At 46.5% G+C, this 27,979-nt stretch overlaps 1 protein-coding gene across 1 annotated transcript; it reads left to right on the top strand.

Moving 5' to 3' along the window:
* Positions 1-3: 3 nt before the first annotated feature.
* Positions 4-21,031, top strand: nucb2a (nucleobindin 2a). Its single transcript, XM_056278159.1, has 13 exons — positions 4-92; positions 2,207-2,350; positions 3,139-3,246; positions 8,419-8,551; positions 10,674-10,777; positions 10,929-11,114; positions 16,138-16,228; positions 16,391-16,449; positions 16,672-16,764; positions 16,875-16,964; positions 17,058-17,228; positions 18,723-18,783; positions 18,880-21,031. The coding sequence occupies exons 2-13, from the start codon at positions 2,207-2,209 to the stop codon at positions 19,116-19,118; spliced, it is 1,479 nt and encodes a 492-aa protein (XP_056134134.1). The 5' UTR covers positions 4-92; the 3' UTR covers positions 19,119-21,031.
* The last annotated feature ends 6,948 nt before the right edge of the window (positions 21,032-27,979 follow it).

The following is a 27,979-nucleotide window of genomic DNA, read 5'->3' as shown; positions in this document are numbered from 1 at the left end:
CCCCGGCTCGCTAGCCAACTGGTTTCGGCTTCCTCCCTAATTGAAAGACCGTCTGAAGGGAGAAGGGGAGTACGTGTGGGGTGCGTGACAAAGTAAGTACCGCAACATCATATTACCGCGTCGCCGCTCCAGATCCGATGCCGGGCTTTGCGTCGAGGCCGAGTAATGTTAACGTTTGTTTTGTCGGGGCGCGCGTTTCTTTCCTCCATCGTCCTTTTCTGTCAATAGTCACCGCCGAGGCGAATTACTGGCTATCCCTTACCGCTACGGCCAATGACAGAACGTCACCCCGTGGCCTGGAAGAGGGAGGGACAGACAGACTGACTGACAGACAGACAGACAGACAGACAGACAGACAGACAGACAGACAGACAGACAGACTGACTGACTGACTGACTGACTGACTGACAGATAGCCTGACTGACTGACAGCCTGAGCTAACTATGGCTCATAATTACACGAGATGTGATGTATTACACAGTCAACATCAATAAACTGCACGTTAGTCATAGGACAGCCAGCTCATGGTTGCCGGGACTGACCTCATTCAGGTCCTCCTCCTAAAGTGCTATGTGCACTAAAATCTAGGGAGCTTCTCCTTTACATACTTACCAGGGGAAAGTGTGTGTAAACCCCCCGATGCCTAGGTACTCTCGCCTATTAATCTCTCTTAACCTACTCCAGTCGGTGCAGATGAGCCGGAGGGAGACAAGTCGTGGCTGGACTTTGGCTTGTGTGCGTTTGGGGGCTTGCGCAAGACCGAGATTTCATTTTACATGAATGGGGAAGTGATAGTAAGCGTGCTACGTAGGCTTATGCATCTAGCACTGACATGCGTCTATCTAGCACTGACATGCTTACTGGTTTCCCCCACACAGCAGTGTCCCATGTATAGCTGGAATAGTCCACAACTCCAGTGACGTCCAGCCAACTACAAGGCCATTGTTTGAATACAACTTATTGATCCATCCATCCATCCATTATCCAAACCGCTTTTCCTGCGCTCAGGGTCGCGGGGATGCTGGAGCCTATCCCAGCAGTCATTGGGTGGCAGGCGGGGAGACACCCTGGACAGGCTGCTAGGCTATCACAGGGCCAGCTTATTGATAAGAGATCAAATATGGCTGACCCAAATTGTGCAGGGCAACAGACCATCTAGCCCTGTGATGGGCTGGCGGCCTGTCCAGGGTGTCTCCCCGCCTGCCGCCCAATGACTGCTGGGATAGGCTCCAGCATCCCCGCGACCCCAATTGGGATAAGCAGCTTGGCTAATGGATGGATGGATGGAACAGACCATCTATAGTGAATCAAATGACTGCCCAACACCACATCTGTTGTAAGATTAATTAAAAATTTGCTAGTAGGCATAGCTCTATTAAAATGAGTGGGGTATGGCAGCCAGTGGCCTTAAAGTTCTGTTTATTTCACCAAATAGAAACCTGGGTTGCAGTGGGGTAAGGAGAATGGAGCAGTGGAAACTGGAGGATTGAAAAATCTTTACCTTCTCGCTGTTTCACACCGATGGAAGGACTAGTGTGTGGAGACAATTAAATGAATCCGTACTATCCTTCATTATGTCAGTATTGAAGGTTGATTGTGTACATGTTTCTTCATGCCACACAGTGTTCCCCTTAATAGAAATATAGCAACATGGTAATGCCATGCATATATGCCACGCATATCTGAATGTCACTGCCAAGTAGGTGCGTCCCTTCATGACAACAGTGTAGCCATCTACAAATGTGTGCTTTTAAGCAGAGTAATGCTTTATTTCAAAACGTTAAGAATATTTAGAAATATTCTTATTATTGCTAATATTTCTAAATAGAAATAGAGGAAATAGTCATCTAGAAATCTAGAAACATGGTTCCAATAACATTATGCGATGCCATCCCCTCTTGAGTCATTAAATCCCAAAGCAGTGGAACAATTGTGGGGTGTGATGATCCTATTTGGGGTACAGATCAACCACCAGCCAGCTCAACCTACTTGGTGGACCAGCGTCCTTGTACACATTTAAATCCCTGGTTGAGTCCTTCCAAGCCCAAAGAAATCAGGCCCTGAGGCTGTTCTCATGGCAAATGGGGTGCAACTCCATATTAAGAGACCATCTCCAATGTCTTGTACACTTAGTGGAGATACAGACTGAAAGTAGGTACACAAAGTGTAATTATTGAAAGACCATTTCCTGTTATTTTATTTTCAGATGTGTTGGAGTCAGGTCTTTGTGACCAGCTGCTGGCTGGTACTGGCGATCCAGCTGTTATGTCTAGAGGCAGTACCTATCAGCATGGACAAGACGAAGGTCAAGGAGCCAGAGCAAAAAGCTGAAGAACCCGCTGCGAGTGTGGTAAAACCAAAGTGTTTGATGTCTCTCCCTACTGTGTTTTACTAGCCTAACGTAGTGTGTTATCCTCACAATGGTAGCCAGTCTAACCACCATCTGTGAACTTGAGCAAATGGCATATAAAACAGCCGGACATGGAGCCAAAGCTTTTTGTTGCTGTCATCAAAAGTCACATTGTACAGTTATAATTGATGTTGGAAACAAGAGTGACAACTCCCAGCTAATTATTTGACAGAACGGCTCTAGGTTTGCTGTCTTTGTAAATTCACACATTAGGGCCTTGACTTTCTGGATTTGAAGTGATAAAGATATTCACTTGTTGACTGATTTAAGAGGCAGAATGGTAGATTATTTATTTCTTCTTTTTATGGGGAGGGGGCAGATTCCTGCTTGTAAAGGAGCATGCATATAAAATCAGTTTTGTCTATGCTGTGCATGTTCACCACAGAGCAGCCACAGTATGTGGCAGTTAGGAGAAAAAGCACTGCTAGATGTTAAAATGATAGTAATCGTTCACATCTGAGCATCTTGGCCAACAGTATTTGATGAGCAGATGTTTTGATTAATCTGTTAAGCACATGGTGTAATACAGAGGTCAGTTTTAGGTCTGTAGAACCAATAGTATTCATATTAATAGTTTCTGATAGTAAGAGGAATAAGAAACATAAGTAAAATCAAAACATATTGTGGCCTTAAAGTTGTACCTAATATGGCAAAGTATGGATGATGGTCATTGAGGAGCATTAAATAGAGCATTTAAGATATGTTGCTGATTTCATTTCACATGACAGGACACTGGACTGCACTATGACCGCTACCTGAGGGAAGTCATCGATTTTCTGGAAAAAGATCAGCACTTCAGAGAGAAGCTCCACAACACAGACATGGAAGACATAAAGGTATTCCATTTGCTGTTTTAAATCTTATCTGTGAATTAGGACTGTGGGTCTACATTGCCAACCCCACTGAGAGGTACATTCAGAAACAGATTCGGGTTTATTGGCCATGTACGTTTGCACGCACGTGGAATTTCACTCCGCTTTCATGGCTCCCACAATGTACTTAACATAGAATAACAACACAACCATCTTCAGATGTATACACAAGGACAGGCGAAATAAGAGGCAATAAAGTGCAGTGATGCAAAGAATATATCAGAGATGCTGAAATAGATGTTAGCAGGTTACTTACATACATCCCTGAGGTAGATGGACATGACAGAGTGTATGTAAAAAGTATATAAGTATACTTATATACTATATACTAGTATAAAGTATACAGACATTTTACAGTATATGCAAAATGATTGGCTTTATCTGACAATGATAAGCGTTCATTTGAATGACAGCCCGTGGGAAGAAACTGTTTTTCTATCTTGTTGTTTTGGTGTACAGTTTGGAGACAGCTCAGGTTGGACGGTTTGGAGACAAAGCAAGAGAGACAAGATTGAGATGGTTTGGACATGTGTGGAGGAGAGATGCTGGGTATATTGGGAGAAGGATGCTGAATATGGAGCTGCCAGGGAAGAGGAGAAGAGGAGGTTTATGGATGTGGTGAGGGAGGACATGCAGGTGGCTGGTGTGACAGAGGAAGATGCAGAGGACAGGAAGAGATGGGAACAGATGATCCGCTGTGGCGACCCCTAACGGGAGCAGCCAAAAATAATAATAGTAGTAGTAGTAGTAGTAGTAGTAGTAGTGTTTTGGTGTGCAGTACTCTCTAGCGCCTACCAGAGGGGAAGAGTTGGAATAGGTTGTGACCAGGGTGTGATGGGTCTGCAGTGATGTTGCCTGCCTGTCTCTGGAGGTGTATAAGTCCTGACTGGAGGGCAGGTTGGCACCACTGACTTTCTCTGAAGACTCAGCTGTCCATTGTAGTCTGTCCCTGTCCTGTTTGGTGGCCGATCCAACTCAGACAGTGATGGATGTGCAGAGAACAGACTGGATTATTGCAGAGTAGAATGGAATCAGCAGTTCGTGAGGCAGGTTGGACTTCTTGAGCTGGCAGAGAAAGTACATCCTCTGCTGGGCCTTTTTGATGATTGTGTCTATGTTGGATGTCCACCTTAGGCCCTGGGAGATTGTGGAACCCAGAAATCTGTAGGTTTTCACCGCAGACACCATGCTGTTGAGTATGGTGAAGGGGGGGAGGGTAGTGTTGGGGGGCTCCTCCTGAAGTCGACTGTCATCTCCACTGTTTTTTTTTTTTCTTCAAATTTATTTCTAGTTTTTCCCCTTATCCCACCCGATTAATCCAATGGCATATGGCCAGAACTCGTGTCGAATAACTCCCCTGGCTCACGTTTCCACTGGAAGGAGATAGTCGTAACACCAGCTTCCTTCAAACTCGTGTCGGCTGCTCTCGCTATTTTACACGCTGAAGCCTCGCATGGATTGCATCACCTTCAGGCCGTGAAGGACACATAGGGAGAATGCTTTCGGTTGCTTGGCTGCAGGCGCCCGGATGGGCCAACATCTCCCCTGTTTTGAGTGTGTTCAGCTCCAGGTTGTTATGGCTGCACCAGAGGGCCAGCTGATCAACCTCCCATCTATATGCAGACTCGTCACCATCCCAGATAAAGCTAATGATGGATTTGTTGTCCGCAAACTTCAGGAGTTTAACAGGCAGGTCTCATGAGATGCAGTCATTTGTATAGAGGGAGAAGAGTACAGGGGGAGAGCACACATCACTGAGGGGCGCCAGTGCTGATCGTCCAGGTGCTGGATGTGATTTTTCCCCCATCCTCCCCTGCTGTCTCCTGTCTGTCAGGAAGTTTTTAATCCACTGGTAGGGGGCTGGTACAGTGAGCTGGGTGAGTTTGGAGTGGAGGATATCTGGGATGATGGTGTTGAACGCTGAGCTGAAGCCCACAAACGACCCTTGCATGTATCCCATGTGTCCCAGTTTGTAGGCAAACTGCAGGGGGCCGAGCAGGGGGCCTGTGATTTCCTTCAGGTGGGGCAATACCAGTCTGTCAAAGGATTTCATGACCACAGACATAAGGGCAATCGGCCTGTAGTCATTTAATCCTGTGATAGGGGGTTTCTTGGGGACCAGGATGATAGTGGAGCTCTTGGAGCAGTGTGGGACTTCAAACAGCTGCAGTGATCTGTTGAAGATCAGTGTGAAAATGGGGGCCAGCTAGTCAGCACAGACTTTCAGACAGGAAGGTGACATGCTATCCAGGCCCAGTACCTTCCTGGTCTTCTGTCTCTGGAAGAGCTGGCGCCTGTCCTCAACACAGATCCTGAGTACGGGTGGGGGGTCGTCGGTGAGGGGCTGGCAGGGGTGCAGTTGATTGTGTGGTGACCAGAGAGGCTGAGGGGTGTGAAGTGCGCTTATCAAACCTGCAGTAAAACCTGTTTAGATCGTCAGCCAGTTGATGGTTTTCTGTATTGTGGGGGGATGGTCTCCTGTAGTTGGTGATGTCTTTAAAACCTCTCCAGACAGATGCTGGGTCGTTGGCAGAAAACCTGTTTCAGCTTTTCAGAGTAGCTCCTTTTTGCCACTCTGATCTCCTTTGTGAGTGTATTTCTGGCTTGGCCTCCTCTTTGGCCTGATGAAGCTGCCTGAGTTTTGCTGTGAGCCAGGGCTCATTGTTGTTGAAGGTACAGAAAGTTTTGATGGGCACACATGTCCTCTCAAAAGCTGATGTAAGATGCCACAGTGTCAGTAAGTTAATCCAGGTCTGTAGATGCCGCCTCAAAAACACTCCAGTCAGTGCAGTCCAGGCAGGCCTGAAGCTCCAGTTTTGACTCATTGGTCCATTTCATCAGTTTTAACCACAGGCTTCGTAGATTTCAGTTTCTGTCTGTAGGTTGAGAGATGAACCAGACAGTGATCAGAGAGTCCCAGGGCTGCACGGGGGACAGAGTGATAAGCGTCCTTTAATATTGTGTAGCAAGGATCCAGAGTGTTTTTGTCTCTGGTGGGACATTTAACATGCTGTCTGTATTTTGGCAGCTCGTGGCTGAGTTTTGCTCTGTTAAAATCCTCAAGGATAATGAGTAAGGGAGTCTGGATATTTGCGCTTCATGTTTGTAATTTGATCAGCCAGGTGTTTTAACGCCTCTTTAACACAGGCCCGGGGTGGGATATAGACAGCGACCAGAATAAATGATGAAAATTCCCGCGGTGAATGAAATAGTCTACAGTCAGTGAAAAAGGTCTCTGAGTGAGGGCTGCATAATGTCTTCAACACTGTGACATCCGTACACCAACCTTCGTTTATATAGAAGCATATGCTGCCCCCCACCTTCCCCGTTTTTTTTTTCCCTGATAGCTCCGTTTCATGGTCCGCTTGGAGGAGTTGGACCTGCGGCAGATGAAGTGTACTGTTCAGTATGTGCTAATCCAGGTTTCAGTGAGGCACAGGGCGGCAGACCTGTAAGAGTCCTTGTTTTGTCCGTTTAGAAGCAGCAGTTTGTCCATTTTGTTGGCCAGAGAGCAGACATTTGGCATGTGGATTGACTGGAGCACAGTTGGGGGATGACCCCCAAGGTTGGACTGTCCCGGGGTAGTCCAACCTTGGGGGTCGTCCCTGGTTGTCCTCTGTGTGGAGTTTGCATGTCTTCCTCGTGTCTACGTGGGTTTCCTCCGGGTGCTCCAGTTTCCTCCCACGGTCCAAAGACATGTAGGTCAGGTGACTCGGCCGTACTAAATTGTCCCTAGGTGTGAATGTGTGGGCCCTGTGATGGCCTGGCGGCCTGTACAGGGTGTCTCCCTGCCTACCACCCAGTGACTGCTGGGATAGGCTCCAGCTTCCCACAGCCCCGATTGGGATAAGCACCTTGGATAATGGATAATGGATGGCAGTTGAAAATCCCCGCTGTCAAACTGCACTCCCGTCATTCCACCTGGTGGTATGGTGGCTCAGTGGTTAGCGCTGTCGCCTCACAGCAAGAAGGTCCTGGGTTCGAACCCCAGGGTTATCCAACCTTGGTTGTTATCCCAGGTCGTCCTCTGTGTGGCGTTTGCATGTTCTCCCCATGTCTGCGGTGGGTTTCCTGCAGGTGCTCCAGTTTCCCCCACTATCAAAAAGACATGCATGTTAGGGTTAACACTCCTGTCTGTGCCCCTGACCGAGGCATGGCAAGACGAACTGGAGTTGGTCCCCGGGTGCTGCATGGCAGCTGCCCACTGCTCCTAGCTACACAGCTAGAATGGGTTAAATGCAGAGAAAGAATTTCCCATGGGGGATTAATCTACTACTACTACTACTACTACGTTCGGCTGCTTGCGTTAGGGGGCGCCACAGTGGATCATCCGTTTCCATCTCTTCCTGTCTTCTGCATCTTCCTCTGTCACACCAGCCACCTGCATGTCACCATATCCATAAACCTCCTCTTTGGCCTTCCTCTTCTCCTCTTCCCTGGTAGCTCCATATTCAGCATCCTTCTCCCAATATACCCAGCATCTCTCCTCCACACATGTCCAAACCATCTCAATCTTGCCTCTCTTGCTTTGTCTCCAAACCGTCCAACCTGAGCTGTCCCTCTAATATACTCGTTCCTAATCCTGTCCTTCTTCATCACTCCCAATGAAAATCTTATCATCTTCACCTCTGACACCTCCAGCTCCACCTCCTGTCTTTTCATCAGTGCCGCTGTCTCCAAACCACAACATATGGATTTCCATTCAGATTTCCATGGGAAATTAATAAAGTAGTAAAAAAAAAAATTTTTTTAAATGCAGGTTATCCACTGAGGGCAGTGGATATAAAATACATCTTGCTTTCTAAACTCGCCTTACATTCTCAGTCGGCCATTTGCAATATAAATGTACATAAACACTTGAGATTACCTTGTTAATCTGATTTGACAAGGAGACAAGTGTACAATGAGCAGTTATATTTTCTCCAGCTCACCTTTGACCTGTGTTTATTTTGTCAGCCCATACTGGGTAAAATCATTCCAACATCTGTGTGTATGTGATGGATGTGTATTGTATGTAGCTCATGCCAGTAACTGGAGATGTTACTCATTCCAGTGTATGGAGATTTAAGGAACACGGAGCTTTGTACCCCTAGTGTTCAATGATAACTATTGCATCATAACGGATGTGTCTTTCAGCAAGGGAAGCTGGCCAAAGAGTTGGACTTTGTCAGCCATCACGTCAGAACAAAACTGGACGAGCTGAAAAGGCAGGAGGTGAACCGACTGCGGACACTGATTAAAGCCAAGCAGGACCTGGAGGGGGGGAACGGTATGTATGTATGCATGTATGCATGTACTATGTATGTATGTATGTATGTATGTATGTATGTATGTATGTATGTATGTACACTACCGTTCAAAAGTTTGGGATCACCCAAACAATTTTGTGTTTTCCATGAAAAGTCACACTTATTCACCACCATATGTTGTGAAATGAATAGAAAATAGAGTCAAGACATTGACAAGGTTAGAAATAATGATTTGTATTTGAAATAAGATTTTTTTTACATCAAACTTTGCTTTCGTCAAAGAATCCTCCATTTGCAGCAATTACAGCATTGCAGACCTTTGGCATTCTAGCTGTTAATTTGTTGAGGTAATCTGGAGAAATTGCACCCCACGCTTCCAGAAGCAGCTCCCACAAGTTGGATTGGTTGGATGGGCACTTCTTTGAGCAGATTGAGTTTCTGGAGCATCACATTTGTGGGGTCAATTAAACGCTCAAAATGGCCAGAAAAAGAGAACTTTCATCTGAAACTCGACAGTCTATTCTTGTTCTTAGAAATGAAGGCTATTCCATGCGAGAAATTGCTAAGAAATTGAAGATTTCCTACACCGGTGTGTACTACTCCCTTCAGAGGACAGCACAAACAGGCTCTAACCAGAGTAGAAAAAGAAGTGGGAGGCCGCGTTGCACAACTGAGCAAGAAGATAAGTACATTAGAGTCTCTAGTTTGAGAAACAGAGGCCTCACAGGTCCCCAACTGGCATCTTCATTAAATAGTACCTGTTAGAGCCTGTTTGTGCTGTCCTCTGAAGGGAGTAGTACACACCGGTGTAGGAAATCTTCAATTTCTTAGCAATTTCTCGCATGGAATAGCCTTCATTTCTAAGAACAAGAATAGACTGTCGAGTTTCAGATGAAAGTTCTCTTTTTCTGGCCATTTTGAGCGTTTAATTGACCCCACAAATGTGATGCTCCAGAAACTCAATCTGCTCAAAGAAGTGCCCATCCAACCAATCCAACTTGTGGGAGCTGCTTCTGGAAGCGTGGGGTGCAATTTCTCCAGATTACCTCAACAAATTAACAGCTAGAATGCCAAAGGTCTGCAATGCTGTAATTGCTGCAAATGGAGGATTCTTTGACGAAAGCAAAGTTTGATGTAAAAAAAATCTTATTTCAAATACAAATCATTATTTCTAACCTTGTCAATGTCTTGACTCTATTTTCTATTCATTTCACAACATATGGTGGTGAATAAGTGTGACTTTTCATGGAAAACATGAAATTGTTTGGGTGATCCCAAACTTTTGAACGGTAGTGTATGTATGTATGTATGTATGTATGTATGTATGTATGTATGTATGTATGTATGTATGTATGTATGTATGTATGTATGTATGTATGTATGTATGTATGTATGCCGCCTTGTGAAAAGTGCCTGACACTTTTTATTTCAAATCAATAGTACTTAATCATGTACTGCACATTCACACTGCAGGCCTTGATATAGTCATGATTGAAAATGACCCTCATTTGGGCGTCCGGGTGGTGTGGTGGTCTATTCCGTTGCCTACCAACACAGGGATCACCGGTTTGAATCCCCGTGTTGCCTCCAGTTTGGTCGGACATCCCAACAAACACAATTGGCCGTGTCTGCAGGTGGGAAGCCGGATGTGGGTATGTGTCCTGGTCGCTGCACTAGCACCTCCTCTGGTTGGTCGGGGTGCCTGTTCAGGGGGGAGGGGGAACTGGGGGGAATAGCGTGATCCTCCCACGCACTATGTCCCCCTGGTGAAACGCCTCACTGTCAGGTCAAAAGAAGTGGCTGTTGACTCCACATGTATAGGAGGAGGCATGTGGTAGTCTGCAGCCCTCCTTGGATCGGCAGTGGGGGTGGAGCAGCGACCGGGATGGCTCAGAAGAGTGGGGTAATTGGCCGGATACAACTGGGAGAAAAAAGGGAAAAAATTCCACAAAAAAAACCTGAAGCCCTTCACATCACCAGGCTGTTGTGGTGTGGTGTGATGCAGATATCAGTACATCTGACAGCAGCAACACACAGCCAGTCCAGCAGCAGCAGACGGCGTGTGAGTTGAACGTGACTTGGGGTGGACGTGGGTTGTCGTCTGTGGTGTGAGATTAATGTGAATAACTCTCCACTGAGCAGATGTGGCTGTGGATCACCAGGCACTCCTGAAACAGTTCGAGTACCTAAACCACATGAACCCACACACATTTGAAGTTGAGGACCTGGACCGGCTCATCAAATCCGTAAGTTCTGTGTGTTACTAAGAACTATGAAGACAAGTTTGACTGTCCACTTGTACAAAGCAAACAGTTTAAGTAGAACTCCCTGCACGGCGAGTCATACTGATCACAACAACGCCAAGAAGAAGTCTGCATTTACATTTCATTCTCAAAGGCCACTAATGACCTGGAGAACTACGACAAGGAGAGACATGAGGAGTTCAAGAGGTACGAGATGATGAAGGAGCACGACAGACGGGAACACCTGAAGACGCTAGATGAGGAGGAGAGGAGGAGAGAGGAGGAGCATTACGAAGAGATGAAGAAGAAACACGCAGACCACCCGAAAGTCAACCACCCTGTAAGTCTGATAATAGGTACACACACACACACACGCACACACACGGTGTAAACTGTGTTTTGGTCCTGTTAGATCCAGCCTACAGCGACAGGTGACAGGCATGGACACAAGTCCATGAATCCTGGGATGGCGTCCAGCACTGTACTCTGTCCACAGGGTTAGTGGTTGTTGTGTCAGGAAGGGCATCCGACGTAACATTTTGCCAAATCATTATGCGGATTGACAAGACCGTACCGGATCGGTCGAGGCCCGGGTTAACAGCAGCTGTCGTTGGTGCTGTGCCCCCACATGGTACTGATGGAAACTATAAAATCCGCTGTGGCGACCCCTGAGAAACAGGGAACGAGCCAGAAGAAGGAGATCCAGCCTATAGCCAGAAAAACTTCACCCCCCCCCCCACTGTGTCCAAGTTTAAAGGCCTACACAACGCTAAAACAATGTATTCTGACTTAATACCATAGTAGCGTGATATATACAATCTATACTTAGCACAAAACGTAAGGAAATGTGTGTTAGGTAGATGATGTCTTTGTTGTAACAATGCTTCTTGGCAGTAAATCTTAATACCGTTGGAAAGCCTGTTTATCTGCCTTTTAAATGGTGCCACATTTGTAAGGAACATGCATTTGTGGGATGAGCAGCAGAGCTGGGTATGTGGGTTGCGCCCATGAAACATTTGCCAAATCTTCTCTGCCAGTGCCAAACAGCTTATTTTGCTGTTGCTATTGACTCTTGTTTTGAGCTTCTGGTACCCCAGGTGCTGACAGTCAGCGGCCTGATATAAGATTTATTGCCGAGAAGCATTGTTACAACAAAGACATCATCTACCAAACACACATTTCCTTACTTTTTGTGGTAAGTTTATATGCAAAGCAGTGAATTTAAGCTGAGTGCTGCTTCTGTGGTTATAACTGTGTTATTACAACCACTGGCAGCACGGTGGCGCAGTGGTTAGCACGGTCGCCTCACAGCAAGAAGGTTTTGGGTTCGAGCCCCGGGGTAGTCCAACCTTGGGGGTCATCCCGGGTCGTCCTCTGTGTGGAGTTTGCATGTTCTCCCCGTGTCTGTGTGGGTTTCCTCCGGGGGCTCTGATTTCCTCCCACAGTCCGAAGACATGTAGGTCAGGTGAATCAGCCACACTAAATGGTCCCTAGATGTGTGTATGTATGTGTGTGTGTGTGTGGGCCCTGTGTGATGGTCTGGCGACTTGTCCAGGATGTCTCCCTGCCTGCCGCCCAATGACTGCTGGGATAAGCTCCAGCATCCCTGCAACCTTGAGAGAAAGCTAAGCGGTTCGGATAATGGATGGATAGTACAACCATGGATTGTCATAGGCTTGGTTTTGTGATGTGACAGAGTCACCACCCCGTGGCTACGCCCTTCCTCCATCTACATAAGTAAAAAACATTCATATTCTTCCGCTGAGGAGAGGAGTATTTGAGCAGGAGACATCGAAAGAGAGAGGCAGACCCGAGTTACATATTTTTGTATTTTTCAGTAGTTTAATAATTTGATGGTGCTTTTTTTTTTACAGTTTTTGTTTGATTTTCTAGTTATATATATATAGTTGTATAGTTATATATAGTTTTATATATAGTTGTGTAGTTTTATAGGTAGTTTGTAGAATTGGTGTCTTGGTGCATGCTCAATAATCCAGGTAAGAAAATCAAGGAAGGTTGAATCAGTTCATCTGGACACAGCGTTTACTGACCAGTTTCAACCATCATGAAACTGGTCGTTGGTTTCAGTCGTTGTTCGCCTCACAGCAAGAAGGTCCTGGGTTCGAACCCCAGGGTTGTCCAACCTTGGGGTCATCCTGGGTCATCCTCTGTGTGGAGTTTGCATGTTTCCTCCAGGGTTTCCTCCGGGTGCTCCGGTCCCCCCCACCACCACAACCATCAGAAAGACATGCATGTTAGGGTTCATACTCCTGTCTGTGTCCCTGACCGAAGCATGGCAAGATGAACTGGAGTTGGTCCCCGAGTGCTGCACAGCAGCTGCCCACTGCTCCTAGCTAAACAGCTAGGATGGGTTAAATGCAGAGCAGAATTTCCCCACGGGGATCAATAGAGCATCTCAAAATCGAATGAAATCTTACAACGCTGTGGTTGCAACAATGCCTGATCCTGTGTGAATAGGACACATGCTCAATGGTCACAGCCATATTTGCATATGAAACTGGTCATTGGTTTCGGTCGTTAGGCACTGTATTGTACTGTATTGTTTATAAGGGTGGGATACCTGCAGTCAGTTTAGACTGAAGATGTCACGTAGTTGAGCGATGAAAAGTTTCCGTCAGTAAAAGTTGTGTCCAGATGACCTGATTCAACCTTCTCTGGGGCTCTTTCTTGCCTCCATGGTTGCTGTCGACTCGAGTGTTGTCCGGAGTAGTGTGGGTGCAGCAGGGTTGTCAGTCCGTCTCATGAAATCAGTCTCAAATTTATCAACCGTTAATTCTGGGGTTGAATATTTTATAATGAAACTACTACGATAGCTGACGGTGTTCACAGGAAACTGGAACTCCCCCTGCAGCGCCTTGCTTTATTGTCAGGGATTTTAACCATTGCAAGCTTGAAGCTGCGCTGCTTGGATTCAGGCAATATGTAGACTCCAATACTGGAGGCAAAAGAATTCTGGACAAATGCTGTGGCAATATTAAAGATGCCTACGCAGCGAAGGCTAAACCCCCGGTAGGGACCTCTGACCATAACGCCGTCCATTTCCTTCTCACCTACAAACCCCTGCTTAAGAGCAGTAAACCACAGGTACAAACTGTATATGTTTGGAACAGTGATGGTACCTTTAAAAGGCTGCTTCTCCTGTACCAACTGGGACCTCTTTCATAGCCTGGACTTAGAAGAGGTAGCACATACCATTAATCTGTAAACCCCAAAGTCAACAACTAACTACCCAAACAACAAACTCTATATTTTCAAGGAAAATAAAAGTGCACGGTTCAGAATAAAAAAATCTTTTAGGTACAAGGTTCTTGTTAGCCATGAGGAATATTCAGAAAGAACTCAAGCACAAATTAAGGAAGGCTCGGAGAAAGGAGGAGAAATTTGAAACCCACTGCCCTTCTATGAACACCAAAAAACTGTGGGACTCTGACAACTATGACAAACAGGGCTCCAGCTACAACATGTCTTGGTGTTTTGAATGAGAGTGAGAGGGCATCAACACATCTGAACCAATGGCTAGGTCAGTGTTTCTCAACCCAGTCCTCAAGGAAACCCTATCCTGCAGATTTTCATTGTAACCCTGCATAGGTAGCCCTGCTTGTACTTACTCGACCAATCATCTCGCAGCACTTAATTATGCAAAGTGTGCAACATCTGACAAAATTCATTGCTGATTGGTTGAATAACTACAAACCGGTACCTATTCATTGTTGCAAAGAAAATATGCAGGATAGGGGTTCCTTGAGGACTGGGTTGAGAAACACTGGGCTAGGTGGTGTCCCTGGATAGGAGGTCCTATCCAGAGACACCATTGGTTCAGATTTGTGGACGACACCTGGGTTAAAATTAAATCTCAGGATGTAGCACATTTCACCGACCAATTAACTCTGTGGACACCACATCAAGTTCACCAGGGAGGATGTGGAACATGACAGGGTAGTCTTCTTACACTGTGAAATTGAAATTGGTGATGGGGGACATTTGATTGTTGATGTTTACCGTAAACCAACACATACTGATCAGTACTTAAGGTTTGACTCTCATCATCCACTGGAGCACAAACTGAGTCATCAGCGCGCTGTACCACCAACTGACAACGTCTCCACCGACACAGCAGCCGGAGAAGGAGAGAAATCCCACATTAAACAGGCCCTGGTTAAGTGTGGTTATCCTAACTGGGCGTTTGTCAAAGCCAGGAAGACGCCCAAACAGAGCACCAGCCAATCAAAGAGAGGAGAAGGACAACAAGGAAATTGGCATATGAATCCGGTCGTTGGTTTGGGTCGTTATGCCACTGCATGGTTTATAAGGGTGGGGACACCTGCAGTCATTTGAGACTGAAGTCACTTAGATGAGTGATGAAATGTTTCTCTCAGTAAACATTGTGTCGGGCGTCCGGGTAGTGTAGTGGTCTATCCCGTTGCCTACCAACATGGGGATTGGCGGTTTGAATCCCCGTGTTACCTCTGGCTTGGTCGGGCGTCCCTACAGACACAATTGGCCGTGTCTGCGGGTGGGAAGCCGGATGTGGGTATGTGTCCTGGTCGCTGCACTAGCGCCTCCTCTGGTCGGTCAGGGCGCCTGTTCAGCAGGGAGGGGAAACGGGGGAATAGCGTGAACCTCCCATGCGCTACCGACCCCCTGGTGAAACTCCTCACTGTCAGGTGAAAAGAAGCAGCTGGTGACTCCACATGTATCAAAGGAGGCATGTGGTAGTCTGCAGCCCTCCCTGGATCCACAGAGGGGGTGGAGCAGCAACTGGGACGGCTCGGAAGAGTGGGGTAATTGGCCGGGTACAATTGAGGAGAAAAGGGGGAATCCAAAAAAAATAAACGTGTCCAAATGAACTGATTCAACTTTCTGTGATTTCCTGGATTATTGAGCATGCACCAAGAGACTTTTACAGCTGAAGTGTTGCATCTTTTCTGCTCTCTGTAACGTCAGCAGAGGTGAGTGGGGAGTTATGAGTGTTGTAGTCTATGGGCAGGGCAGCCCCTCCAGTAGACTGAGATACTCTCAAAGGTAAAAGGAAAAACAAAACTGCAGGCCGTGGTTTGATACCCGTAGACCCTCCCAACAAATTTCCACAGATTCTGGCATTTTTTTTAAACCTCAGACGGGGCCGTGGTCTCTCTGAGCTGGGCTGTTTGGCTGACGTGTAAGGTCCAAGTTCAATCTCAGTGAGGCGACCACAAATAAAGCAATGCCCTTCCTACATAACAGGATCAGGTCTTCTTGTACTCTCGTTTACTTTAGGTGTATGAACCTTATACACTTCAAAGCGAGGCTTATTATAAATTGGCTAACAACAAATAAAATGTACATTTGTTACTGTGCAACAGGGTAGCCAGAATCAGCTGAAGGAGGTTTGGGAGGAAGCTGACGGTTTGGACCCTGAAGATTTTGACCCCAAGACATTCTTCAACCTGCACGGTAAGCCCTCCTGTGTAAGACCAGGGCAAGTAATGCCTGTTTTCCAAAGCCGTGTATGACTTTGTGTTTCACGTACTGAAGTGGGTGGTGTATTTGCAGACCACCTAGCAGTTATCCATTCATTTTTCATGTTGTTTGTGTTGCTTTGCCCTGATGGTGCAGATACCAATGGAGATGGCTTCTTTGATGAACAGGAACTGGAAGCACTGTTTACCAAGGAGGTAATATCACAGCTCTTCCATTTCTATAAGTGTCAGTGTAGCCCGGTGGTTAGAGATACAGTGCCATGACCATCGGGTCTCCGTTTTGATAAGTGTCCAACCAAATGTGATATAGTAATGGCCTTCAGTGTCCTTGACATTCAATCCCAACCTCGAGTGCAGTGAAGGATATTTCCATGGCAGTAGTAGGAATTGGCAATGACGCAGTTTCTCTCCTTTCAGCTGGAGAAGATATATGACCCCACCAACGAAGAGGATGATATGGTAGAGATGGAGGAGGAGAGGCTGCGTATGAGAGAGCATGTTATGAATGAGGTGAACTACACTCACGAATGTTTAAAAAGCTGCCTTGAGCTTTATGTCAAGGAATTTTATGACAAACCGTCAGTGATCTCACACCAAAGTCTGCTGCTGTTCTCTGCTAGGTGGATTCCAACAAGGACAGACTGGTCTCCTTAGACGAGTTCCTGGTCGCTACGAAGAAAAAGGAATTTCTCGAGCCAGACAGTTGGGAGGTCTCGCAGTCAAAAATGCTTTAATCCTAAAATATTTTGTCCAAAGAATTTGGATTATAATCAAGAATTCACACCCACCCTGTTTCCCCCCAGACCTTGGAGCAGAACCAGGCCTACACAGATGAGGAGATGAGGGAGTTTGAGGAGCACCTTGTCCAGCAAGAGCAGGATCTCAATCAGAAAGCAGTTGACCTCCAGAAACAGAGAGAGGAGCTGGAGAGACAACAGGAACAGCTCAATGCACAGAAGATGGAGCTGCAGCAGGTAGGGAGTGGCCCATTAACCACCTCAGGTTACTGAATAAGGATGGTAGGCACTATACAGTAATGATGGATGTAGCCAACCAACCAAAGCCACAGATTTCACAGCCGGTTATTTACATACAAGCCAAACGGGTCATTAACAATCGACCAGAATCCTACACAGATAGAGGAGTGTACATTTTGATTTGGCTGCCCTGCATTTCACTTTCTGGGGTAAATATGATGGGGTAGCAGATACACAGTAACATTTTAAAAAGGGATTTTTTTTCTCTCCATTAGACTCCATTGTCATACCTCTGAAGGGCTATTTGGAGGTGAAAGGGGCAGAGGTCATTTGCCATGTCGCTTTCGATGTGAGTTTTTTGGTGGGTTGAGAACCGTTGGAGGCCATCTCCAGTTAAAAGCATTCAGAACAACCTCTACGATTGTCACCTCTGCCCCCTAAAAAATCACTTCGTAGAACATTGCTCATTTTGAAGAGTATTTCACTTGTAGTCTGGAATGAACTCTTTTATTAGATTATACTCTGTTGGTAACAACAAGCCTGTTGCTAATTAGGTCTGAATGTTGACATCCATTAAGGCCGTGACACACCAGGCCAACGGTCGGCCAATGTCGGGCTGTCGGTGAGCATCTGTGGCCCTAGTTTTTGCGGTGTGTCCCGCCCCGTTGGCACTAGTCGGACCCCTGTCAGCAGCTTTTCGGCCGATTCAGCATGTTGAATCAGCGGCGAGAGATCACTCTGATTGGCTGTTCAGCTTAGCGAATCAGTGCACGAGAGGAGAAACGGAAGTTACGAAAGCAAGCAAACGACCAAGTCAAGAGGCCACACACAGACGGCTCCTCTCATTCTTCCTCTTCACCTGACCTGAACATTTCACGGCTTCCTCCTCTCACGCAGGCGCAGAATGTACATGCGAGCTGGCCGTCGGCTGTAGTCTTTGCAGTGTGTTCAGGTGCTACTTTTTGGCCCAGACGCAGGCGACGCAACAGTCAGCCTTCGTCGCCGCTGGTTCTCTGGTGTCAGTTTGGTGTGTCTGGGCCTTTATGTTGTACTTGTAATGTTTTTTTTGTTTGTTTTTTACCTAAGGCAGTACTCTTAACTGTAGTAGCTGCTGCGCAGAAGCTCACAATAAGGTCATAACTGATGTGAAGTTGGTTTTTACACACACGTTGGGTTTTACACACCCGAGACTTTTTAAACACCTCAGCCTAATTTCATTAGTTTTGTAAATCTGTGTCAATGTCAGAGAGTTGTGCTGGAGCCAACACGCGGCCTTTCTTATGCAAAGGACACAAAAAGCAAACAGTTTTGGAGCAGCCACTTTCAGGATCGTGAGTACGCAGTTCGCATCAAGGTGTTCCTAAAGAGCATCCATGTGGACTCTAGTGAAGATCCCAAAAAACTCAGAATGTGTAACTGTCACGCCCCTCTCTGAAGAAATACTCACCTACTCGGTTATCGGGTATGACCATGTAAATGTGTTGTTTCCAGGCAGTGGAACATATGGAACGGCTGAAAACGCAGAAAGTAGAACCTCCTCCGGAGATACAGGGTGAGTGAGTCGATCGGCACCGTTTCACACTACGGAACACTTCTGAAATTATTTTTGTTTTTCTTCTAAGCTTAGTGTCTTTTCTTCCACCTAAAGGAAATGGTGTTCCAGAGCTGCATGGTGTTGACAACGAGTTACCTCCTGGTTACCAAGCCCTCTCCCAGGACCATCAGCCGGTACCTCAAGACCATCAGGATACACTCCAGCAGGTGGACCACAAGGAAATTGCTCAGACTCATGACTTGTCCCAGCAGGGCCTCCCCCATTCTCCCCCACACCATGATCTGCCCCCAGGCCACGTAGACGTTCCTCAGGGCCAACATGCGGTACCGTAAGGTTACTGTTGTCGGGACCTGGCGCACTTTTTTAACCCAGCAGATAGGATTGGGACCATAACGTAGACATGCCTGATCCAATGGCCCCACAACCACAGACAATTTCAGTAGCTATGCTACTCCACCTCGACACCAGAGTGCAGACCAGCAAGTCCCGCTACGCCTTTTGGCCTCTGCTGTTTTTCCCCAGACCACACTTGAGATGGAGGGCGTCAGGGGATAGAAGATCGAATTTTAAGCTGCTCCCCCAGGGAATCTGGTTTCAGATTCCCAGTACATGGATTGTGTGTAAAAGTGTGTGTTTGGTTTTTCCTTGCAAAGGGTTTTGGCTGCGTTTAATGGATTGCAATCATAACATTTTCGCAACACTTTCTGGGAGCCACATCATAAAGAGAGATAATCGCAATTTTTGTTCAGCTTTCCTTTTGTGTACTCCACGCTTTGTGAAAGAGCAGAACTGAAAACCAGATGAAGCTGATCTGCTGACCCGTGCTCCCAGGCGGGTCTGGTTTACGAAGCACGATTTCAAGGTGTCGCATTGCATTTCTGATTTGACTACCATCTCTTTTTCAGATACCCCAGGCTCTCACACAAGGTGTTTGAGTAAAGCTGCTTTTTTTGTTTTTCATATTCATACAGTTTTTTTTCCCCCCTGGACAGTATCGCATTCTGACATGTTGAGTACAAGATAGCTGAGAGAGTTTGTTAAAAATAAATCCTATCCCGAGCCTTATGAACCACAAGACAACCCCACTAAATTGCAAACCTAAATTTGGAGAACTTCTGGATGGCCTATCCCAAAATATGTCACTCACATCATCGGGGGGGGGGGGGCACTTTCTGATTTCTGATTTCCAGCCTCAAGTCTTTCAGATGCTTACATGGTGGTTAATGTCACAGTAAGTCAGCTTTCTCAAAATGCTCTTCAGTAGGGGTGGGACGATCCACAAAGTTCACGGTTCGATACGTGTCCCGGTTCAGGATCAGGATGTGGATTCGGTACGACACAGTGGACGCCTTGGTGAGCATTTATTTGAAGAATCGGGCCCAACATGTTGGCATTATCAAGACACGTAGTCAGACATAATGCCAGTGCAAAAGTTCCAGCAACATTTTGTGCCATCTTTCCTTTTCGTGTTGCTTTACTTTAAAACTTGAAACTAAAAACCACTAGAGCGACCAAGGCAGTCCTTTTGACCGTTTTGGATTTTCAAAGTTTAATAACTTTGTGAAATAAAAAAAAGATACAGACCTGCCGCTCCCCGAACGCCCCTAAAATTGCATATATTTGCATTAAAATGTGTTTTAGATCAATTGCGTTAAAAAAAGTTACAAGATCTACCTAAAACGACCATGAGCGGTCAAAATGACCTCGTGTAATTTGCGCGTCATGTCACGTGTGTTGTTACGTCATTTCCGTCGCAACGTTCAGTTCCGGGTTTTATAGGCGTGGTTCCGTGTGTTAAGATTAGCAGCGTGTGTTTTCCGGTTTGTTTTTCAGGCGTTATGTCCCAACATGTGTGAGTACAGACGCGCCGTGACCGCCCCCGAGGCGCTGCGGTGTTTGCAGGCGTTGGACGGCGGCCATTTTAAATTGTTTGAAAACCAGTAGTGTAGCGAGACTGACTAGCCCTGGGCTAACGGGTCAGACCCTTTAGTCGGCTGGTTACCGTAGTCGCCTGTGGTGCGGGAGACCCGGGTTCACGTCCCGGCTGCCTCCTGAATCCGCTGCAGTGTTAAAGTTGTTAAAATGTCAAATTTCGGTGTCAGTCGTTTCATAACAGACACACTAACACATGCAATGCGTGCGTATCTCAGCTGGGTATTTATCTTGACGCAATGCAGAGTTTAAAAACCGGCCGTCATTTTGACCGCCCGTGGTCGTTTTAGGTAGGCGTGAAATCCCGGTCGTTCTACTGCTGACAACGCACGATCTCGCGATATGGGGAGCGTCTCGAACCGTGAAGACCGTATCGAACGATCCGGAGTTCGATCCGGTATCGCCCCACCCCCCTGCCGAGGCGTCTGCACGCCGGCTGGCCCCGCCCCCCCGGCTGGCCCCGCCCCCCGCCGTTTCAGACCCGACAGACTCGGCTGGCTTGCTGATGGCGAGGAAAGCCACGCGGAGCGTCTGATGCGGTTTCACACGCAGAGGCCGAGCATGTATGAGCTGCTCAGAACTGGCCGTGGTTTAATAAAGTGGTTTGATGTCCAGAATTGATGGGTGAAGGTGTAGTGGCGTCTTTCTTTCGTGCAAGTTCTGTGTTGGGGTGTGTGAATGGATCGGCGTTTGAGGGAGCCGAGCAATCGTTCTGCTCTGCAAGGGAAACTAATGGGTTTAATTTCTAAACAATATTGTAACCGGTGTGGTGACCCACATCTATATATCGAGAGACATTCACTTAAGAGGACGGTGTACCTTTAAGGGAAGAGGCGAGGGGTCAGATAATGCACTTCCGCTTCCGGTTCACAGTCAGTTCAGTGTCGTCATATGTATGACATGCTAAGTTGGAGCTAGTAAACTACCTCGACTACGTCTACTCTCACGTCTCCTGTCTCGTTGTTTTCTAACTCCACACCGGTTACTTTCTTGCCCGGTGCGGGATTCGATACGGGTGTACTGCACCACAAGGCCACATCACTAACCGCTCGGCTAAAGGGTCAGGTCTTATTAGTAGTTTACAATATTGTAACGTGCATGGATAAGAAGACACGCTGGCCGCTGGCTCGCGGATCTGACCCTTTAGTCGAGCGGTTAGCGATGCCTCCTGCGGTGCGGGCGATACGGGTTCGCGTCCCGGCCGCGGCAGTTCCTGTGGTTGCGTTGTCCCCCGAATTCGCTACATTGGTGTCAGAAGTGGGATGGAGCGACCGTAAGGCCATCGGAAGCGCATGCGCCCTGAGGCGTCAAGGAGCTGATATGCTTAAGCGCGGGCACGCGCTTCCCGAAGGAGGGGGGTAGGATAAGTAGACACGTTGGTCCTTGACTAACGGACCCTTTAGTCGACTGGTTAACGTTGTCGCTTGCGGTGCAGGAGATACGGGTTCGCGTCCCGGCTGTGGCGACGGTATCTCGGACCGCCCCCCGAATTCGCTACAATATTATACATGTCCTTCAGCTAGAACCACGAAGCCCCTATATATCAAGTATCATATCAGATGTCTTGGGTGATAGGAGCCATTGCACTTGGTCTGCGTCAAATACCCCATCGTTCCTGGCGGTACATGCCAAGTGAATGTGATAAGAAAAGTAGAAAACCTGGAACTGCTGGTGGAAAATGAGTAGAACTTTCACTTCCATCTCATGAAAAAGGTGCAAGTTCAGACTGTCTGGTCATGTTGTGTTCAGAGTTTACTTTCTTCCTTGTTCCACGTGTTAGATCGAAACTCCCTCTATTTAAGCAGAAGTGGAAAGCATGCGTGTTTCTATCCAAAGGTAAGGGGGGGGGGTTGGGGTCATCTTGACTGCTGTAATATTCGGGTTGCATTGTGTGGCTTCTTAAAGCCAACAGAAACTATATGAAGACCATGGCAACCAGGTGACGACTGTTTATGCCCCCTATCATTGAGGAAGGTTAAAGCAGCATCTCGCAAGTGATGAGCCCATTCTACTTTGTGGTTTTCTTTCCATTATAACGGAGGTCGAACATGCGGTCAGAGGTGTGCAGGTTTTTAATTCGTCACATCACGCCAGCTAACCTCAAAAATGAGCACAACTTGAGGGGGACGGGTGACGAGCTGCTGCTATACGTTACACCACTGCTACCAAATTCACTATTCATGTCATGTCAGCCGTTATAAACTGTGCCAAGTGTTTGTTTCACTACATGTTGCACTAGCTGCACAGCTGGTGGTGTTCCTTTTCTTCTTCTAGATTTGGTTGCGGGAAAAGTAATCTGATCATGCCGCAGCTTGGCTGAGAAGCAGTAAAGCAGTAACCAGCCTCCACCCGAGTTGTGTGACATGTTGGTCTGTTAGTGTTCGAACCATCACATCATGCATATGCAATGCAAAGCAAACATGGTTATGCATGGACAGCTTGGAAATACAACCATTACACAAGGCACATTAGACAGCGTCGTTGAACCGGCTGTTGCTTGAGTTGTAAAGCTTCTACATGACCATGACAGACCTTCAGCAGCCGGAGATAGCGAGCTCTTCATCAAAGTGTGTGGGTCAAATGACTTCTCCTGCATTCAGGAATCCACTTTGGATTTGCCCTGGGCTTACCAACCCTTACAAAGAAGTACTTTATTCAAGTGTGCCATTAGTATACTTATTTTAAACCAAAAACCGGCGAGTATGCTTTAAACATAATTATACTTAAGTACACTTTGCTTATACTGACAAGTACACAGAAAAGTTTTAAGTGTTGAGATAGTGCACTTACAAGTATACTACTAGTACATTGAACTTTACTTAAGTTTACGTCATAATATTAACTTCAAGTATGCTTTGTGTGTGTGTGTGTAAGGGAATCTTTGCTTTTAAAGACAAATCAGTGACGCATGCTTATTCCTGACCTGTACACTTAATGAGGATCTATTAGTCTAATGGGGCCCTATTTTAAACCAGGCGCAAAGCGCGGCGCAAGTATCTTTGCTTGTGTAACCGGTTACTTTTTTGCCCGGTGCGGGATTCGATACGGGTGTACTGCAGCACAAGGCGACATCACTAACCGCTCGGCTGAAGGGTCAGACCCGTTAGCTAGGGGCTAACGTGTCTTATTACTCGTTTACAGTCGTCACCCTCCCCGGAAGCGCAACCCTCGCGCTTTGTTATTCCCGCGCTCCGAAGAGACTCCTGAGGATCTGCACACTTCCGGATCCCACCGCTGCCACCAATGTAACCGGTTATTTGGTTATTTTCTTGCCCGGTGCGGGATTCGATACGGGGTGTACTGCAGCACAAGGCGACATCACTAACCGCTCGGCTAAAGGGTCGGACCCGTTAGCTAGGGGCTAACGTGTCTTAGTAGTAGTTTACACTAGTTTCCGACCGACGCAGCTGTGACTTTCCCGTCCGGCTCCCACCTTGTTTACATAGCAAATGTGCTTGCGCCCATCTGAGCGTCCGCGGTTGGTCTTAAAAGGAGGGAGGCGTGGTCAGGCGCCTTGTCGGCGCATTGATATCTTGAGGCAGGGGAAAGCGACTGCGCCCACAAAGACGCAGTCTACAGTCAACGGCGCACTATTTTCCTGCAATGGAAAGGGCGCGCGCGTTATTCAGATAGTACGTCTAGATGAGCGAGTGCACAACGCGCGTGCGCTGCTCGTTTACACAGGCACGCGCAGCAACGCAAAAACATGCAAAATATTTCAATTAAAACATGACAATATTTAAAGCTGTGTACATAACGATATTTGAAAATAAATGTCAAAATGATTATATTCATTAGAATGGGCTCCGTGCATAACCGTAGTCCACTGACTTCCGGTTTCTACTGCAGCGGTCATACCAGTTTCCTGTTTGTTAGCGTGTGCAACTGACAATGGCGTATATTTCGTGATGCAGGCTACAAAAAATATGCCATTGCCAGAGTAGCACACGCTAACAAACGGGAAACTGGTACGACTGCTGCAGCAGAAGAATGAGATTTGAAATAATTATTTGACCAATGGCAGCAACACACAGGTATTCAACCGGACCAGTCAGACTGAGAGTATCTGTCAAGACAATGGATGTATTAGAGTAGAACTGGATACCGGATCTAAAAATGGCGCCTGTTCATTCGTATGAGAATCGCTCGCTTGGCGCATACGCCGAAAAAGTTTCTGGCTTCCGGGTTACTTCCGGGTACATGGGGCCCAGTTACTCCCGTCATGCATCTAGGCTATGAGAACGGCTCGTTGGGGGGGGGGGGGGCTTTGGAAAAAATGTAAAAAGATTAAAACCCCATGGCTAGGTAATAACTGACCATGATTATAGCAGCAGGTGTCCTGTCAACGGTTTTACAGGCGTCTCTTTTACAATGGTGGTCTATGGGGGAAAGGCTTATTGGGCCGCAGGGGCTTTTTCGCTGCAATACCGCGAGTGACCACTGGAAAAATTGTCTGCAAGGCTGAGCGGCGGCGCCGTAACCAGTTCTACTATAACACAGCCATCCACGTCAAGCCCCATCAGACGGAAGAGCCTGTCGACATGACAACGCGGGACCATGAAGAGGAACAGGAGCCTCGGGGGAGTCCTGCTGCTACCGTAGACGGTCTTTCACTTCGCGCACCAGTAGACCCGTTCCCGCCGCAGGAGCCCGTTTATTTCTCCAACTTGCCGAATCCCCAATTTAAATAGAAATGTGCCAAGGTGAAAGCGCGTCTGGTTTACATAGGGCACGGAATACACTCTTACTGGTTTAATTACTGTTAATTAAGTACAACCCCTATGCGCCCAAATTATGCGCCTTTTAACCAGCTAAAGTGTAAATGCCTACAAGTCCTCCAACCCAAACGACCCCATAGGTCGTATACCCTCTACTACGACCCACAGGAGCGTTTCCTAAATTAGCGCCCCTACTGGCGGCAGGAGATATGCCACAGATACTTTTCGCCTCTGCGCATTGTGGGATTTCGCTACTTGTTGACATCCTTTTTACAACGCCTCATAGACAGGCTGATAAAGGTAAGTAGTCAGTACATAGTGATTAAAAACAAGTTGAGACCAATAGAATATGTAGTCAGCGCGTTTTTGTGTCGTTTCGCCGTCTAGTATAGTAATCAAGATTGCTATTAGCAGCGCGACCGCTAGAGGTCGCCTAACTAAAACGTAACTATAGGTCGTAATAGGCTGCTTGTACAAACGACCTATGGGGTCGTTTTTTTTTTTTTGGTCGACAGTCTCATAAATGCACTTGCGCCATGCGCTTTAGACCATGCGGTATATCGTTTAAATAGGGCCCTGTATGTGTCCACGGCTATCGTAAATGGGTGTAAATACTCATAAATAGTCCAAGATTATACACTTACATGTTCAAGATCTATCAGGTTTAAGGCTATGCAATGGCGTTATAGGTTTATGTTGTGAAGGTTCATCTGGTGAAGGTTAACGTTGAGAAAGTTTGTTGTGAAGCTTCATGTGGTGAAGGTTCATGTCGAGAAAGTTCATGTTGTGAAGGTTAATGTTGAGAGTTCATGTTGTTTAGGTTAATGTTGAGAAAGTTCATGTTGAGAAAGTTCATGTTGAGTTCATGTTGAGAAAGTTCATGTTGGGAAAGTTCATGTTGTGAAGGTAAATGTTGAGAAAGTTCATGTTGAGAGTTCATGTTGAGAGAGTTCATGTTGTGAAGGTTAATGTTGAGAAAGTTCATGTTGTGAAGGTAAATGTTGAGAAAGTTCATGTTGAGAGTTCATGTTGAGAGAGTTCATGTTGTGAAGGTGAATGTTGAGAAAGTTCATGTTGAGAGTTCATGTTTAGAGTTCATGTTGTGAAGGTTAATGTTGAGAAAGTTCATGTTGAGAGAGTTCATGTTGAGAAAGTTCATGTTGTGAAGGTTAATGTTGAGAAAGTTAATGTTGAGAAAGTTCATGTTGAGAGTTCATGTTGAGAGAGTTCATGTTGTGAAGGTTAATGTTGAGAAAGTTCATGTTGAGAAAGTTCATGTTGGGAAAGTTCATGTTGAGAGAGTTCATGTTGTGAAGGTTAATGTTGAGAGAGTTCATGTTGAGAAAGTTCATGTTGTGAAGGTTCATGTTGAGAAAGTTCATGTTGTGAAGGTTCATGTTGAGAAGGTTCATGTTGTGAAGGTATGACAAACTGTGTGCAGTTCGTCTTCAAAGATACAGCAGATTCAGATCAAAGGAACAGTCCAGTCAGAGGATTGGTGGTCCTGGAGTTGTGGGATGCTCTAAGAGATGGGACGTTGAAGAAGCGAGTGGTATCCTGGATTAGCAGGTTTCCTGCAAGGCTATTTGGCTCATCCCTTGGCTGGGCTTTGCCAGTCCTGCTCGGCCTGCAACCGCCAAGCAGACAGACACAAAATCAATTCGTCACAAGTCCACTGCGTAGACTTGTCACCTTGGCCAAAGTAAATCAAGATCAGGGGTGGGCAATCTTATCCAGAAAGGGCCAGTGTGGGTGCAGGTCTTTGTTCCAACCAAGCAATTACACATCTGTGTCCCCTAATCAAGTTCCTCAGCAAAGACTCTACTGGTTGATTAGTGGGCTCAGGCGTGTAACTGCTTGGTTGGAACAAAAACCTTCACCCACACTGGCCCTTTCTGGATGACTGCCCACCCTGACCAAGATAAAAGAAGAAAGCTCTGTTGTTTGAAATAACACCTCCAAATGTGTCATGGGAGAACAACTTGGTAGAAGGGTGTTGACAAGCAATTAGCTTAAAAAATTTAGTGAAGGGCACATCTACCTTTAAATAATAAGACAGTCCTAAATCAAAAAGGGAAAAAGCCAGCACTACCCACCTTTGTTCAAAATCCAGATTGGCTCTAAAAGTATAAGCAGTAAAAGTATATCATGCACTACAGCGTGTCCTCTGCCAGATGGAAACAAAGAAATGGGCATCTGTTCTCAAAGGATTTACGGCATCCGATTAACTCCAAAGATTTAGACAGTTTGGAGTGTTTCAAATTAATGTGGGCATATTAGCCAATGAAAAGTTCCAACATGCCCCGATGACAGCAGACAAACTACTTCTGTTTGGAATGCAAGGCTCAGGGAGTATGGAAGGAGAGAGGCAGGGAGTCATGACAGCAAACATCCAATATTCTGAGTCAACCAGCTTTTACACTAAAAACAAAGAGTTGAGAGTCTCAGGAGCAACACTGCAACAAATCCCAAATGCAGGCCAAACAAATGGGCAACCCAGGTCCAAAGCAACAGAAAGCAGCAGCAGACAGCCTGTAGTACAA

This window comes from Lampris incognitus, chromosome 4, assembly GCF_029633865.1.
Source record: "Lampris incognitus isolate fLamInc1 chromosome 4, fLamInc1.hap2, whole genome shotgun sequence".
NCBI lineage: Eukaryota > Metazoa > Chordata > Actinopteri > Lampriformes > Lampridae > Lampris > Lampris incognitus.
The sequence above is the reverse complement of the archived record's forward strand: the minus strand, read 5'-3'. Positions and strand labels throughout refer to the sequence as shown.